This window comes from Amblyomma mixtum, chromosome 6 (genome assembly GCF_055824585.1).
Source record: "Amblyomma mixtum isolate Tamu chromosome 6, ASM5582458v1, whole genome shotgun sequence".
Taxonomy (NCBI): Eukaryota; Metazoa; Arthropoda; class Arachnida; order Ixodida; family Ixodidae; genus Amblyomma; species Amblyomma mixtum.
Genome location: NC_143017.1, coordinates 126,181,070 through 126,195,097, shown reverse-complemented (window position 1 = coordinate 126,195,097; position 14,028 = coordinate 126,181,070). Strand labels below are relative to the sequence as shown.

Sequence of the window (14,028 nt, the reverse complement as noted above, 5' to 3'; positions counted from 1 at the left end):
TCCTGCCGAGTTAGACTACGGGGGAGAGGGTGCGAACACGGAGGAATTAGAGCGCGTGTTCGCTGGCGCAGGGCTTGTGAATCGGAGACATGGGACAGGAACGGATCAGGGGGAAGAGGGGAAGGTGGCGGGTCGTCTGATGTGTCAATGTGAGCCATAGCATCTGCTTGAATGTTATCTGGATCGTGAGCATGAAAGAACTACATTGTGTTGCTCACTGCATTTTTGGTGCAATTATATTTAGTGTGTGTAATTTTATTAGTATATATTAATTCTCATTGTATAGCAGTGTAACTTGTCCTTAAACCCAGTTAGTTGACTATGACTCTACGACGAACGGCTGTAGAGGTCTCTACATATGAGAGGCCTCTACAACAAACGGCTTAACGTTCTTTCGGCTTCGCACGAAAGATAATCGCAGGCTGATAAACACTGCAGAATTAATGCTTATTTAGCTGCACCAGTAATACCACAAGCGAGGTTTACTATCAGATTGCTGTCAAAACCAGGTGACTCCGAGATAATGGCTATTTTATGTTTGGACATTGTGCGCTGTAAGGAAGAACTGAGGCATTCCCGCTAAGTACGTGTGCGCCAGTTATTCTCTGAGGACCACAACATAAAAATGAAGTGTGTGTTGAAAGGAGCCGATTGGGCGATCCTATACAGTGTGGGTACGTGCCATTCGTCGTTAATTTGGAATAACAAAGTTTTCACATCTTCCGATTCAGTGCGAAAGTGTGGGCTTTTTTTTTTTTGTTGCAAAGACTGCTTTTACTCACTTCACATGCATCAATGACTGAACTAAGACACACACATGATGACTGATTCAATTTTTTTAGGGGACACGCAAAAGACGATTGTGCTTTGGTCAGAACTACCTTATCAGTGCTGCATAGAAGACGACGAAGAGGAGCGCTCGCTCTAGGCAGGAGGCGGGGCTATTTCTGTATACCGCTGCTCGCGCGAGGTCGCAGGAGTGCGTGTTGCTACAGAGTCGGTAATTACAACTTTTGCTGGTCGCACCTGCCCCTCTGAGCTGAAAATATGGCCTATTGTATATCGCGTGGACCCGTTGCAACCTCGTCCTCTGCAATGCACAAACTGTTGGCGATTTGGACATAGTGGTAAAGCCTGCAAGTCGGCGACTAGATGCCGGGTGTGTGGTGAAGGTCACTCTTCCGACAGCTGCACTGCTGGTGAACCTGTCTGTTGCTTGTGCAGTAACGCCCACAGTGCTGATGATGCCACTTGCGAAAAACGGTCACAGGAGCAGAGTATATTGGAATTAATTGAGCAAAATAGATGTTCCCGAGCAGATGCTCATGCGCTCCTTAACCGCAGAAATCACTCTTACGCCAGCCTTGTGCGTTCCTCTACTCCCGACCTTGAAGCCACGCTGTCTGCCAAGATTGTGTCAAGCGTCGAAAAAGCACTGTCAGCTGTGGTAGAGCGTATGCTCAGCAGCTTTACTCAGGCTTTGTCTGAGATTGCTGCGAGTCAGGCAGTTTGTCATCTCCCACCTGCAGTGCCGCCAGTGGCAACTTCACTTCAACCGTGTGCTGAAAGTTCGATTGGACCATCATCTTCCAATATACCGACTCCCGTGCCACCTCTCGATAGCGTCCCAGTTAGTCTTCCTCGCAGCAGTGTCTGTACTACTGATGTGGAAATGACCTGCCCTACACAGAAGCGTCGTGCTTCCACCTCTCCCTCTAAGACCTCCGTTCCCCAGCTCAAGACTAGAAAAGGGCCTGCTAAAGTCTCCTCGAAGTCTGATGTGCTAAAGGAGGCTGTTTCGGCCTCTATTCTCGACTAGTTAACATGGCTGGTGTAAAGGTTCTACAATGGAACTGTCGATCTCTTGCTTCTTCTCTTACAGATTTAAAACTTCTTTTATCTTCTCATAATCCAGATATAGTGCTCTTACAAGAAACTTGGCTCTCATCTGTAAAATTATTTTCTTTAAATAGGTTTCGTGTTTTTCGAGCGGACCGCATACATGGTAGGGGCGGTGGGTTAGTGACCCTGATTTCTTCAAAACTGTGTCACCGCGCATCAATTAATAAAAAGGTTATGCTTCCCGACTGCGAGCTCTTAGCTGTTGATCTTATTTTGCCGCACTGTGCTCCTGTCACAGTTGCTAACGTATATTATCCAGCAGGAGTAAATAGAACAGACCACCTGGACAGCTTGCTTGGCAACTCTAATAGGGTCATTATTGCTGGAGACTTTAATTCACATCACGTTGTCTGGGATACCTACACTGACTCTCATGGTCAGATGTTATGGACATGGATGTCGGCAAATAATGTGCGCTGCTGCAATTCTCGGGCCATAACCTTCATCCGTGGAAATTCGAGTTCAGTTCTCGATTTGTCTTTGGCAGCAGGTGGGGTAGGTATAGGGGCATGGTCCACAGTTGACAGTGGTACGTCTAGTGACCACTTGCCAATTATTTTCACCATCTTGGTGCGCTCACTCCATGGGCAGGGTTCTGCCCGAAAGTTAGTTAATCTTGCAGCCTACAAATCGTCTTTGCGCGCTTCCCTTTCATCTGATGTTTGTTCCAACGGAAACGACAGGGCTCGGCGAGTGTTTCATTCTGTTTTGAAGGCTACAGAGAGTTCCCAGTTCATTGTGCGGTCGGGTGTTAGCAATAAATCACCATCCCCATGGTGGAACGCTGCGTGTGAGACAGCCTTCCGCCGTAGGAAAGCAGCATGGAAGAGCCTTTCGCATAATCAGAGCCCTGCTAATTGGATCAACTATAAATTTTTCTCGGCCTCGTTTAAGAGAACAATAGCAAAGGCAAAGGATGACTACAATCAAAATTTGAATGCCTATTTGTCAGCCCCAAACAATAGGAAGGCTCTGTACCGTTTTATGGAACGGAATATCCACTCCTCATCAATGCAGTTAACAAGCTCGGCTGTACTGTCCCCACATGAGGCGAAAGATGAGTTAGAGCGAATCGCACAAGGGCTCGCGTTACGCTTTCAGGAGAAGCGCAGAGTGCCCTTGTTCGACCCCTTCCCCTGCTCAGACTATGTGGCGGTTGATAAATCAGAACTACTAACTGTAGTTTCTGCGATGCAGTCTTCGGCTCCGGGTTCGGACGGTGTTACGGTCGGTATGTTGAAAATCTTAGCTGAAGAATTCACTCAGGACCTTCTCGATCTGGTCAACGCTTCATTGGAAGCTGCATGGCTGCCGCATTCCTGGAAGGTGGCGAAAATAGTATTACTCTTAAAAGATTCAAAAAAAGGATTCCATCTTGATAACATTCGGCCGATAGCTCTAACATCCAATTTGGTAAAGCTCGTGGAAAGAATTGTGCACAGCCGCCTGTCAAAGTATGTTTCAGAAATTAATGCATTGTGTCCAGCCCAGATTGGCTTTCGCCGCGGATGCTCAATATGGTCTGCCCATGTTGATTTAGAGAGCAGAATCCGCCTTGCTATGCGAAAAAACGAAGTCCCAGCGTTAGTGACGCTTGACATTGCTAAAGCGTACGACAGTGTTGAACATTCTATCCTTCTCACGAAATTGTCAACACTACACCCGCCGTACTACGTTTATGCGTGGATCCGCGAATTTTTAGCGGGACGGCAGTTTTTTTGCACTGACGGCTCCTTCACTTCAGACACCTACGCCCAGACCAGAGGTGTGCCACAAGGTTCTGTGCTTTCGCCACTCCTTTTCAATATTCTGATGTGTGACATTCCCATCCACCCTGACGTAACAGTTTACGTTTATGCAGATGACATTGCCTTCTTTGCCTCGGCAACCGACATTCATGCCCTGTATCGTTGTCTTCAGGCTTACCTCAATGCTCTCGAGGTTTGGCTTAATAAAATTAATCTGGTGTTAAATGTGCATAAAATCAGTGTGTTAGTTTTTCAATCTAACATGCCTTTATATATATCGTTACAATATCGCACGGACATTATACCGCAGGTGGAATCCTTGCGGTATCTAGGCGTAATATATGACGGTAGTATGGACTGGCGGCCCCACATCAAGAGTATCGTTGAGAAAGGAGAGCGTGCGCTGGGTCGGCTGCTTCGAATAAGCAATAGGAGATTTGGCATGCGTCGGGACACGCTCCTACTCCTTTACAAAGCCTATGTCAGACCCATTTTGGAATTTGGCTGCATACTCTTTTCTGGGTCCGCCAAATACAAGCTCCGTCCGTTGCTGCTGTTAGAAAGGCGTGCCCTGCGCCTCTGCCTCGGCCTCCCTCAGTCAGTTTCCAGCGCAGTTCTGTACCTGGAGGCTCGTATTCCCGACCTTAACTCTCGTTTTCAGCTATTAACTGTCAGGACTTTCTTACGGGCATTTGAGTCTGCTTCTGGTGTGGCTACACCTATTTTTGTTTCCCACCCGGCTCTCTTTTTTAGTCATCATTGGCCAAGGTTTCGCCTCCCTCAGGTCGTTTTTACTCAAAACCTTTTATCGGTCATTGGTGTAGATCTCAGTTCTGTGTGTAGAGTAGGTTCTGCAACGTCCCCTGTGGATATTGCTTTTGATTATATTTTCCCACCCAATTCAAAGCATCTACCGTCCAGGACCCTACTTAGTCTCCTCTCAGAACATCTTGACTCTTTCCCCCACCACAGCGTGATTGCTACAGATGCGTCTGGGGCTGGCGAGAACGCAGCCGTTGGCATTTTTTCTGAGGATCTCTCTTGGAGTTATTCACTTCGAGTCCCGGACTACACTCCCATATTTCTAGCGGAGTTTATGGCTCTTGGGCTGGCTGCTTTAAAGATTCCCCCCAGTGTCTCCCAAGTGATATTCCTGTCAGATTGCCTCTCTGTGTTGTTGGCGCTGGATTCTAAACGGGACGATCTATTGAGCCGCTCATTGAAGTATTTCATTCCTGGATGGGTGAAAGAGGTGCGCTTCGTTTGGATCCCAGGTCACTGCGGTATTTCTCAAAACGATGCAGCAGACTTTTTAGCAAAATTTGCTCTCAATGCACCGGTCGCCTGTAGCGTCCCTAATCTGATCCTTTTCGGAATGTCTCGCTTTCAGCGCTTTCAGCATATTACCACTATGTGCAACGATCCCTTGCTGTCTACTATTGACTACCACCATCTCATGTACCCATGGAAGGTTCGTGCTTGTAAATCCCGGATGTGTGAGGTTGCAATGACACTCCTGCGGTGCAGAATTCCCAGCTTAAATCTTTATTTATGCAGATGCGGGTTCAGTCCCTCAAACCTTTGTGCGACTTGCGGAGAGGTGGAAACACTGGAGCATTTCCTACTCTATTGCCGGAGGTTTGCACTTCAGAGAAGGACGTATCTCGAAATTCCAATTTCTCGAATGGGACTCACTTTGTCGGTTCCGCTTCTTCTGTCCTTCGGTGCTAGCGCCAGAGGTTTTGCATTGCATCAAGTTTGCGATTTCCTCCACAATTACATAATTGCTACCGGCAGGTTCCCTTGCTAATGGTACCCAAAATGTCCGCATTGCAAAATCCTTCAGAATTTTTCTAGTATTCAGTTCTCTAATCTTTATGCCGTTTTTTTTTATTCATTTCTTCCCGTAATTTCTTTTTATCCATAATTCCATCTTTAATTCCTCGCAATACGTACCCAAAGTTAATCATTAGCTTGGCCCCTCAAGGTAATCCATTAGCTTGGTACCAATTTGCCTCGTTTGGGCTCTCCTCACTGAACCCTGGCCAATCCTCCGTCGTGGGTATGTGCCATGCCACCAAGGCAACAACAACAACAACAACAACGATTTCGTTAGGCTCTCAACATCCGGATTAGAGCCTTCGCTCTGACAACAACAGCAATGGCTATGTACACTCTCTTGGTCTTTAAAATGGCGCAACTAGTTGGCTAATATTGGACTGACGACAATCTTAAAGACCACAGAGGGTGTGAAATCGTCTGGGGAAGATATTCCACGGCAGCACCAAGGGGTGAACGCAATGACGCTGCTCGAGTTCACGGGTTGCTCGATGCTGTGTTTCGGGCCGGCCTTCTCCATGTTCGTGCTGACTGTGGCGGGCGAGCCGAGCCGCGTCATTGTCTTCGTGACGGCCGCCTTCTTCTGGCTGCTTTCGCTGCTCACGGCATCGCTCGCCTGGCTCGCCCTGGTGCCACTGCGACAGTACACCGCGCCGGGAGTCGCCATGGTCGTCCTTTCGCAGGTAGGCACCAGATCGTGTGTTGCCTCTTCTTCAGCGCTGCCACGTAGCCCTGCCGTGGAACGCAGAGGAAACTTCTCCTTAGTGATAACGGCGTGGCATTGTGAATGACATCGTAGGCTCCGGTATTGTTATGGTATGTTATGACGCGGACTTTTAGCATTGACTCTACTCAAGATAAGCTTGCGCTTTCGCCGCTTCCTCCCGATGTCCTGTGCAGGAAATCTTCTGGCTGCTCTTCTTCCGCGTGCTGCGCAAGGCTGAGCGTGTGCTGAACGTAGTGGCGCTGGCGGGCGCCGACGAAGCTGCGCGCATGCGCTCCCGGCTCGCGTTCGCCTACACGTCGGGCCTGGCGTTCGGCACCATGGGTGGCCTCTTCTCGCTGCTGGGACCGCTTTCCGACGCCCTGGGTCCCGGCACGCCGGGCCTAATGAGCGGTGCGCCGCCGCGACTGCTCGCCGCCTCGGCGCTGACCGCGGCCGCCTTCAGCGTGCTGCACGTGTGCTGGGCGCTGGTCTCCTTCAACGGGCTCGACACGCGCCGCTGGACCTCGCTCGCCTTCGCGCCTGCCGCCCACGTGGCGGCGTCGGCCGCGACGTTGTTCGCTCCTCGGAGAGACTACGCTGTACGTCTCCCTGGGCTCTACGGCGGTGCTGCTGCTGCATCCGCAGCGCTCGCCTTCCAAGCGGCCGGGGGGAGCGCGGGAAACATATGGGCGGCGCTAAGCGAGCGGGACACCAAGGAGTGACCAGCGGTGTTTCTGGGAGCAGCCACAGGCGAAAGCGCCGCTAGTTTACTCGTTGTCTTTGAACATTTCTTGCTAATCGGTGTAATAAAAATATTGTTAGTGAATAGAAGTTTAGTACTTGTGCCAAAAACGTTTGCTTCCAAAACCCACGATGATGGCTACCCGATTCTAGTGCGAATTTGTCGCACAAGAGCATAACAACTGCAAGTGTCTTATTCAAACTCTTTAGATGGTCCAGAGTGACCTGGGTGATCAAAATGTGTTAACAATACCAGTGTATAAAGGTGAACATGGATTATTGAGCAACTATTAATTCTCGAACCGACCTCATATTCCTGCATTTGTTGGTACCGCGTGTGACACAGATTTGTGCGTGGCGGTCCTTGCTGCCAGAGTCTGCTCTGAGCGACGGGAAAGAGTGGGAATAACTTATTGGAAAAAAGTCACAGGGAAATCTAATTAAATTATGTTGGAAATACGATAGCATTCGTACCTCTTGACACCTTTGTCGGACGTCACTAGTGGGGCTTGCGAGTCCCAAGTTGCTCTTGCAGTATGCCGCCTGCTACCAGTTGCCACGGTAGGCAGGTGACAGATGAAAGGTGAAGGAACCAGCACCTGCGAATTTGAAGCAACCTTTTCCTTTTAGGCCTCCATGGTCCCCGGTCTGCCATTTTATTCGAGGAACATCAGTGTGTCTAGATTTTAGTTATGTGGCCGTCAAGTGTAATGCTCTCGGGATAGCTAGTGCCGTACTGGGAAGAACGAAGGAGGCGATCTCTCTGGACCAACCAGACGAGGCACATCCTAACCACAGGACAGAAATCATCAGGTAGATATGTTCAGGCTGAAATGCTTCAGGAAAGCACACTTATGAACTGATTAATCAGGCCTGGGGTGCTGCCTGATCCAGGCTACCAGAGCCGACATGCACCCTCTCAACACAACGGGATTTGGTCCCCCTTGTGTGGTACTTAGCCACCACTCTCCTATACGAGTATGCAGTTCCGGTCCTCAGTCCCCAGCGGCTTCGGCGCAAATGACCAAGGCAGCGTCCAGACCTGTAACGCAGCGGACGAAGCTATGAACCTCTGGCTCCACGGAACTCACAACTGGAAATTGAACCTGGCAACCGTTAACGCTAGAACCCTCTCCAGTGAGGCTAGCCTAGTATTGCTGTTTGAGGAACTAGCGGCTAAGGTTAGGAGAAGAGATAAAGCCTGTACAGTGCTGCAGGACGGGCTTGTACTCTGCTATCGAGATGTAGGGGACCACCGGGAGCTAGGTGTGCAATTAATGGTCAACTAAGACATAGCTGGCAACACGGAGTAATTATAACCCATTGACGAAACGGTTGCAGTCACCGTAATAAAGCTTAATAAGAGGTACCATTTGAAGGCTGTACAGACCCCGCAGCTATACATCGTCATGATAACGAGATAATTGAAATGTTCTATGAGCACGTAGGATCGGCAATCAGTAGAGTAAAAACGCAGTAAATAGTCTCGATGGGCGACTTCTGTGCCAAGGCAGGAAAGAGGCAGGCAGGCGATCAGATGGGGAGTAACTACGGTATTTGTGTTCTAGGAAGAGCAGGTGAGATTTAGTATGGGAGCTCCCATAACCAAATGGTTTACGCATCCTGAATGCTTTCCTCCTCATATGGAAGCAGATAGGAAAAGCTGCAACGGCGAGGCTAAAAATGAAATAGGCTACACATTGTGCACGCATCCAGGCGTAGTGGAAAATGTGTAGGTGTTTAGCAAGCTGAGATGTAGTTACCATAAAATAGTGAGGTCTCGAATAAGCCTAGATTTGAAGCTACTAGTAAGGAAACTACTAGTAGCGCATCAACGAGCTAGTAAGAGGGAATGAAAGAGGGATTTCAGGACCTCGCTGTAGAGAAGATACTCCTTTTTAAAGGAGGGCGACCTCCTCACCATTACGGAATGCGCAATAGAAATAGTGGGTGTAGCATCTAGACAGGAAGGGTGTCAGACGAGAAGACTCGACATCTGGAGGACTATTAATCGCGTGTTCGCAAGAGTGTCCAGAAAACTAGAGTGGGAAGAGTTGGGGGTAAATGTTTATAACTAAGTAATCTCCGATTCGCTGATTACATCGCCTTGCTAAGTAACTAAGGGGATAAATTTGAAATCACAATCGAGGAAGGAACTAGACAGGAAAATCAGAACGTTCGGTGTAAAAACTAACATGCACAGAACAAGAGTAATGTACCACAGTCTAGGAAAGGAGCAGCAGAGTACGGTCGGAAGCGAAGCGTTGGAAGTGGTTAGGAAATACATCTACTTAGGAGAGGCAGTGATGGAAGATCCGGACCACGAAAGTGCAGTCACTGTAAGAATAAGAACTGGCATGAGCGCATTTAGCAGGTACTTTCAGATTATGATTGGCAGTTTAACAGTAGCCCTCGACAGAAAGGTGTATAACAGCTTTATCTTACCGGGTATTGCCTACGGGGCAGAACCGTGGAAGCTAACGAGAATAGTTGAATTTAAACTGATGTCAACGCAGCGTGCCATGAAAAAAAAAAATGATACGTGTAAAATTAAGAGACCAGAAGAGAACACAGTGGCTCGGGGAACAAGCGCGAGTTAATGACACACTAGTCGAAATCAACAACAAATGGGCATGGGCAGTGCATTTAATGAGAAGGCAAAATAGACAACGGTGGTTTAGGGTAACGGAGGACGCTCGAGGCATGCCGGAAGGACGAGGCTTCGGATTGACATCTGGTGGCTTGCTGGCTGTTCTACGAATTGGATTTATTGGTCGTGCAGTTTCATTTTCATTTATGTTTTGTGCGCTTTCTGATGGTGGAGTTATCCAGCTACGCATGCAGTTCATTTGAGAGCCGAAGCATCCGAAACCTGCAGTAACTGCACTGCAAAGAATAGCTATGCTTCTGTGTGGTAAAATTCGCACATTTAACCTGCTTGCACTGTGAAGAGGGCCGATCATTTCACGTGAAGTCGCGCATGAGCTTGGCCGCTTGTGTTGTGCTACTGGCTGTATGATCGAAAAAAGGAAATAATCTTTTGTTAGTTTTTGATGCGCGCTTCCCTGAAGACGGTGACCAAGCTTTGCATCGTTCACGGCGAAAATAATGATGGCGGCTGGGAGAACTTCTAAGCTCATTTTTGAAAACGGTGCGCAAGTCCGGCAATCCGCTTTTAACGCGACAGCCTTAAAGGTCCCGTTGTCCTGAAAATCCACGCGCTGTCGGCGTTGGCGACTGCGTTGTAAGCGAAAAATCACGAGCATAAATCTCGCAGGTGGTGCAGGAGAGCAACCTCGGAGGCACGTGGGCCACCGAGGTCACGTGACCTTGCAACGTCATCACAACCTGGCCACCGAATAGTGAGAAAGCTGCCGACCGTGACAGGTGGCAATGAACGATTGGTCGCTCGGGAAGAGCAACCTTGGGCGCACAAGGCCCACCGTTGGGAGCACCTGGCATCGCAGGGCAATGGTGCATCGCTTAATCGCTGCACCACTGCGCCAGGAGGGATATGAGCACTCCTACGGATCTAATGAATGCAAATGCCCTTCTGCATATGTGGGAATTAAGCCCACAGGATATAGCGTCACACCTTTAAGGCGGAGCTTAATTCTGCCCTTTAATTTTATATTGAAGGCTGTGATGTTTGAGAACAAAAATATATCACAGCTGAAATTAAATGAAAGACCTTTGGCAGTAGGTATGATGCCCATAGAGAGAGCAGTTATTTCTGCGCTGGAAGCTCGCCGATGCTTCCAAGGTTTGCTCACACAGATAGGTGACAGCTCAACGCTTTAAAGGGGATTAGGCAGTGACGGGTACGGGCTTTGGCATCAGTCACGCCCTGTGCACTCAACAGGAATCACCGCAGACATCACCACACCGAGCCGGTTTCATACTCATCCCGACTACAACGCCGCCACCGGGACACACGCTCAACTCGAACCACGGCAGTCTAACAAAGGCCTTTGTCTTTTGTTCGTGAATAAATGACTGTGCTTGGGCACACATGTGTGGGCGCCACCGTACAAAGTTACCAATACTAAAGTCCTGTTCTGAACCAACTCGTTCCATTGCGGATGTGCCGATCAGGCTTTTTAAGTGTAAGGCCTTATTAAAGCCAAAGGCACTGTGGCTTTATTACAGCGATGGAAGATACGTGAATAAGGCACCAATGGTGGTTACAAGTGCATTAAGCAATGCAAAGCGAGCGTTTTTATTGTGGTAGCAGCAAGAAGTTTTTTTTTTTTTTTTCGTAAAGTCGTATGTGATAATCTAAGTCGTATACACGTTAAACCTATGACACAGAGCCTATATGTGAAAGCAGCCTGGAGCATTTTTTCTGCGAAAATCTGGAGCGGTAGTATATTTCCTGCGATGTATATTGAAAAGTGGGTATCATGAATGGGGAGTGTTCCCACGTTGAATACTGATTTCGAGGCAGGTTCAACATTACCCAAAACAACAAGTTTCTATTTTTGGCTTATACAGTGAGCTAAGCAGTGATTTACGCTAACAACGGACACAGAATAATGTGCAGGAGCAAGGCTCAACGAAGTGCACAGCGCTGAACAAAACTTCAAGCCAACAGCTGTGTGGGCACTATATAGCTGGGAAAGCATTCGATGACATCTAGGCAGCTGTGCGTAAGAGAATTTCTCTCGGTGAGGAATGCAAGGTCATTAACTTAAGAATTGAATGAATGCGTTCTTCAAAAGCGTTCACTTGTTATATGAGAAAAAGAAAAATGTATAAAAAGTGATTAACGATCGACATAAACGAGTCTCTTCAGAGGTCCACACAACCAGTTTGAACCATCCGAATAGACAGGGTGTGCCTTGAAACCGAATATTAAAAAAAAAACACCATCAGGTCCGTACCACGGATTGGAGGCCACATTGTTCAGGGGAACTCGCACTGGTGGTGCGGGTTCATTGGCGTTCCTTGGCTGCAGCCAAAGGCATTGGAAAACCCGGGCACGTACTGCAGCATCCGATTGCAGTGGGAGTCCGCGTTTCCCTTCAAGCCGCCTTCGCATCTGTTGTGGCAAAGCGCCATGAAGAGAACCTGCTTCGTGCTGTACTGTTCCAGCCCTACGACGGCACTGTCGAACGCGCTCTTGCTCTCGTACGCGTCCATCAGGGCGCCCATGCCGAAAGCAGCGGCATCAAATGCTGCACTACGGCTGGTACCAGCGAAAGAACCGTTGCGCAAGCAGTCCAAGAGAGCGTCGATTGCCGGTGCTGATTCCGGGTCACTGCGGTAGGCAGCTATGAGGAGCCTGCCTAAGGCGTGGCCAACTATCGCTCCGAGGCCACCATAGTTAAGGGCCGCAGACAGGCCGATGTCGAACGTCGGGTAGGAGAGCGCGTAGGGCAGGAGATAGAAGTCGTATTCGGCCCGCGACAGCACGTAGTAGTGAAGCACGGAGACGGAGTGAAGCACGCCGCCAGCGTCTTCCGAGGTCAAGCCCCGCGCAGCCAGCTGCTGCCAGTTGCGTACGAGCGACGGTGTCATGTCCGGCAACTCATTATGTCCCGTCGTGTCTTCGGGAGCAGAGAAACTGCGAAACAATACCTCCTGCGAAGTCCAGTTGACGACGACAGTGGCGTTGATGGTGTAGTGCGCCCAGTTGGTCAGTCGCTTCCGGAATGCCTCGCGAACGGACAGCGCAGTCTCTCGAGCGTCGACGCTGTCGCCAATTTTCTGCATGCCAGCGATGTAGCTCGAAAATAAAGCCTGGGCATTCAGCACCATAGCGCGACTCATACAGAAGGCACCGTGATAAATATGCGCCCTTTTCGAGCTTCTCCCGTAGTAGTTGGTCACCAGCTGCTCGTTAGCGTACAGAGCGGCCACCTGCACTGTGCACCACGACACCAGCAAGTGCAACGTCTCCTCGCCCAGTGTCTCCCACAGCGACAGCACTTCCTTCACGTAGTTGGGACGCGTGCTGGTAAGATTGAGGCCGCTGGGGAGCCGCACGTTCAGACTCGCGAGTGCGGAAAACCAATGTTCCTCTGAGAGGCCGAACTCAGACGCGTTCACAAACTCCAGCACCAGGGATGAAGCGCTGCCCTCTACTTTCAATGTATGATAGCTCTTGATGAGTTTGTCCAGCGCGACAGCTTCGACAGAGACTATTTCTTCGTAGCTGACCGTTGTTGCCGCGCTGGCACTGTCTCCAAAACTTTGCGCTAACTCCTGGAAATACTCGTCTCGGGTCTTGTTCGAGCTGAATCCTCGGGTCTTGTCTATAACAAATGGAAACGACGCGCCGGGTCTAACGACGAGCCCGTCTTCGAGCGGGTATCTCACGACAGAGAAGTCGAGCACTGTGCCCCAGCCCAGCTTGAGGGAGCTGTACAGGAGCGTGTGTGGGAGGTTGATTTCTCCCCGGCGTACCTCTGGCCAGGTGATGCCTGCTGCGGCCAGCGCTTCTTTGACGAGCGGCAGCTGGTTGCTCGTTCCTCTGAGTATGTCGTGACAGCTGAGGTAAAGCGTCGCTGCTCGCTGCGCCTCGTTCTGACCCCGAATGGTATAGTTATTGCTCAGCACATCCGCCGACTCGGTCACTTTCCTGACTACGCTGGCGAAGTGAGACTCGCGTACGCTGTACAGGTGTTTCTCCTCCCAGCCGTGGCAGACGAAGCGTGTAAAGCTCTGGCAAGGGTCCACGTCTGGGTTGATGGACTGCAGCAGGTGGCGGGAGTAGGCTTGGCATTCGTGCGTCGTGCACACGTTCTTCCTCGATGGCGTCTGAGTCCAGTACATTCGGACGAGCAGGAACGCGAAAAAGCAGACTGCCAGCGCCGAGACAACCATGAGGGACTTCGGAGCACCGGATATTGGCTGTCGAGGTTCCTGGAACGACAAGTGTTTGAAAGCGGCATTAAAGGAAGCTGCTTTAATTACTAGTTCAATCCGCAGCAGTTCGTTCCTTCTCGACTGTTGGTATCTTTGCGGGAAAGAGACGAGAGCAAATAAAGTAACACAAACGACGTAGGCGATTGGAAGCTGCGTACTCCATATTTGTTTTTTTGGGTTCCTTCAGTTGCCATCGTCGCTTTCGTGCAAGAATGGGTATGC

General features: G+C 49.6%; 3 protein-coding genes across 3 annotated transcripts in view; 1 reads left to right on the top strand and 2 right to left on the bottom strand.

Moving 5' to 3' along the window:
* Nucleotides 1-14,028, bottom strand: part of LOC149340302 (juvenile hormone acid O-methyltransferase-like) — a 71,353-nt gene that overhangs the window by 1,275 nt on the left and 56,050 nt on the right. The gene's annotated exons all lie outside the window — the stretch shown is intronic.
* LOC149340303 (endothelin-converting enzyme 1-like) overlaps nt 1-14,028 on the bottom strand; it is a 37,492-nt gene that overhangs the window by 20,357 nt on the left and 3,107 nt on the right. The window lies entirely within an intron of this gene.
* Nucleotides 5,951-6,917, top strand: LOC149340304 (gamma-secretase subunit Aph-1-like). The gene is made up of 2 exons (XM_089550779.1): nt 5,951-6,172; nt 6,390-6,917. The coding sequence occupies exons 1-2, from the start codon at nt 5,951-5,953 to the stop codon at nt 6,915-6,917; spliced, it is 750 nt and encodes a 249-aa protein (XP_089406905.1).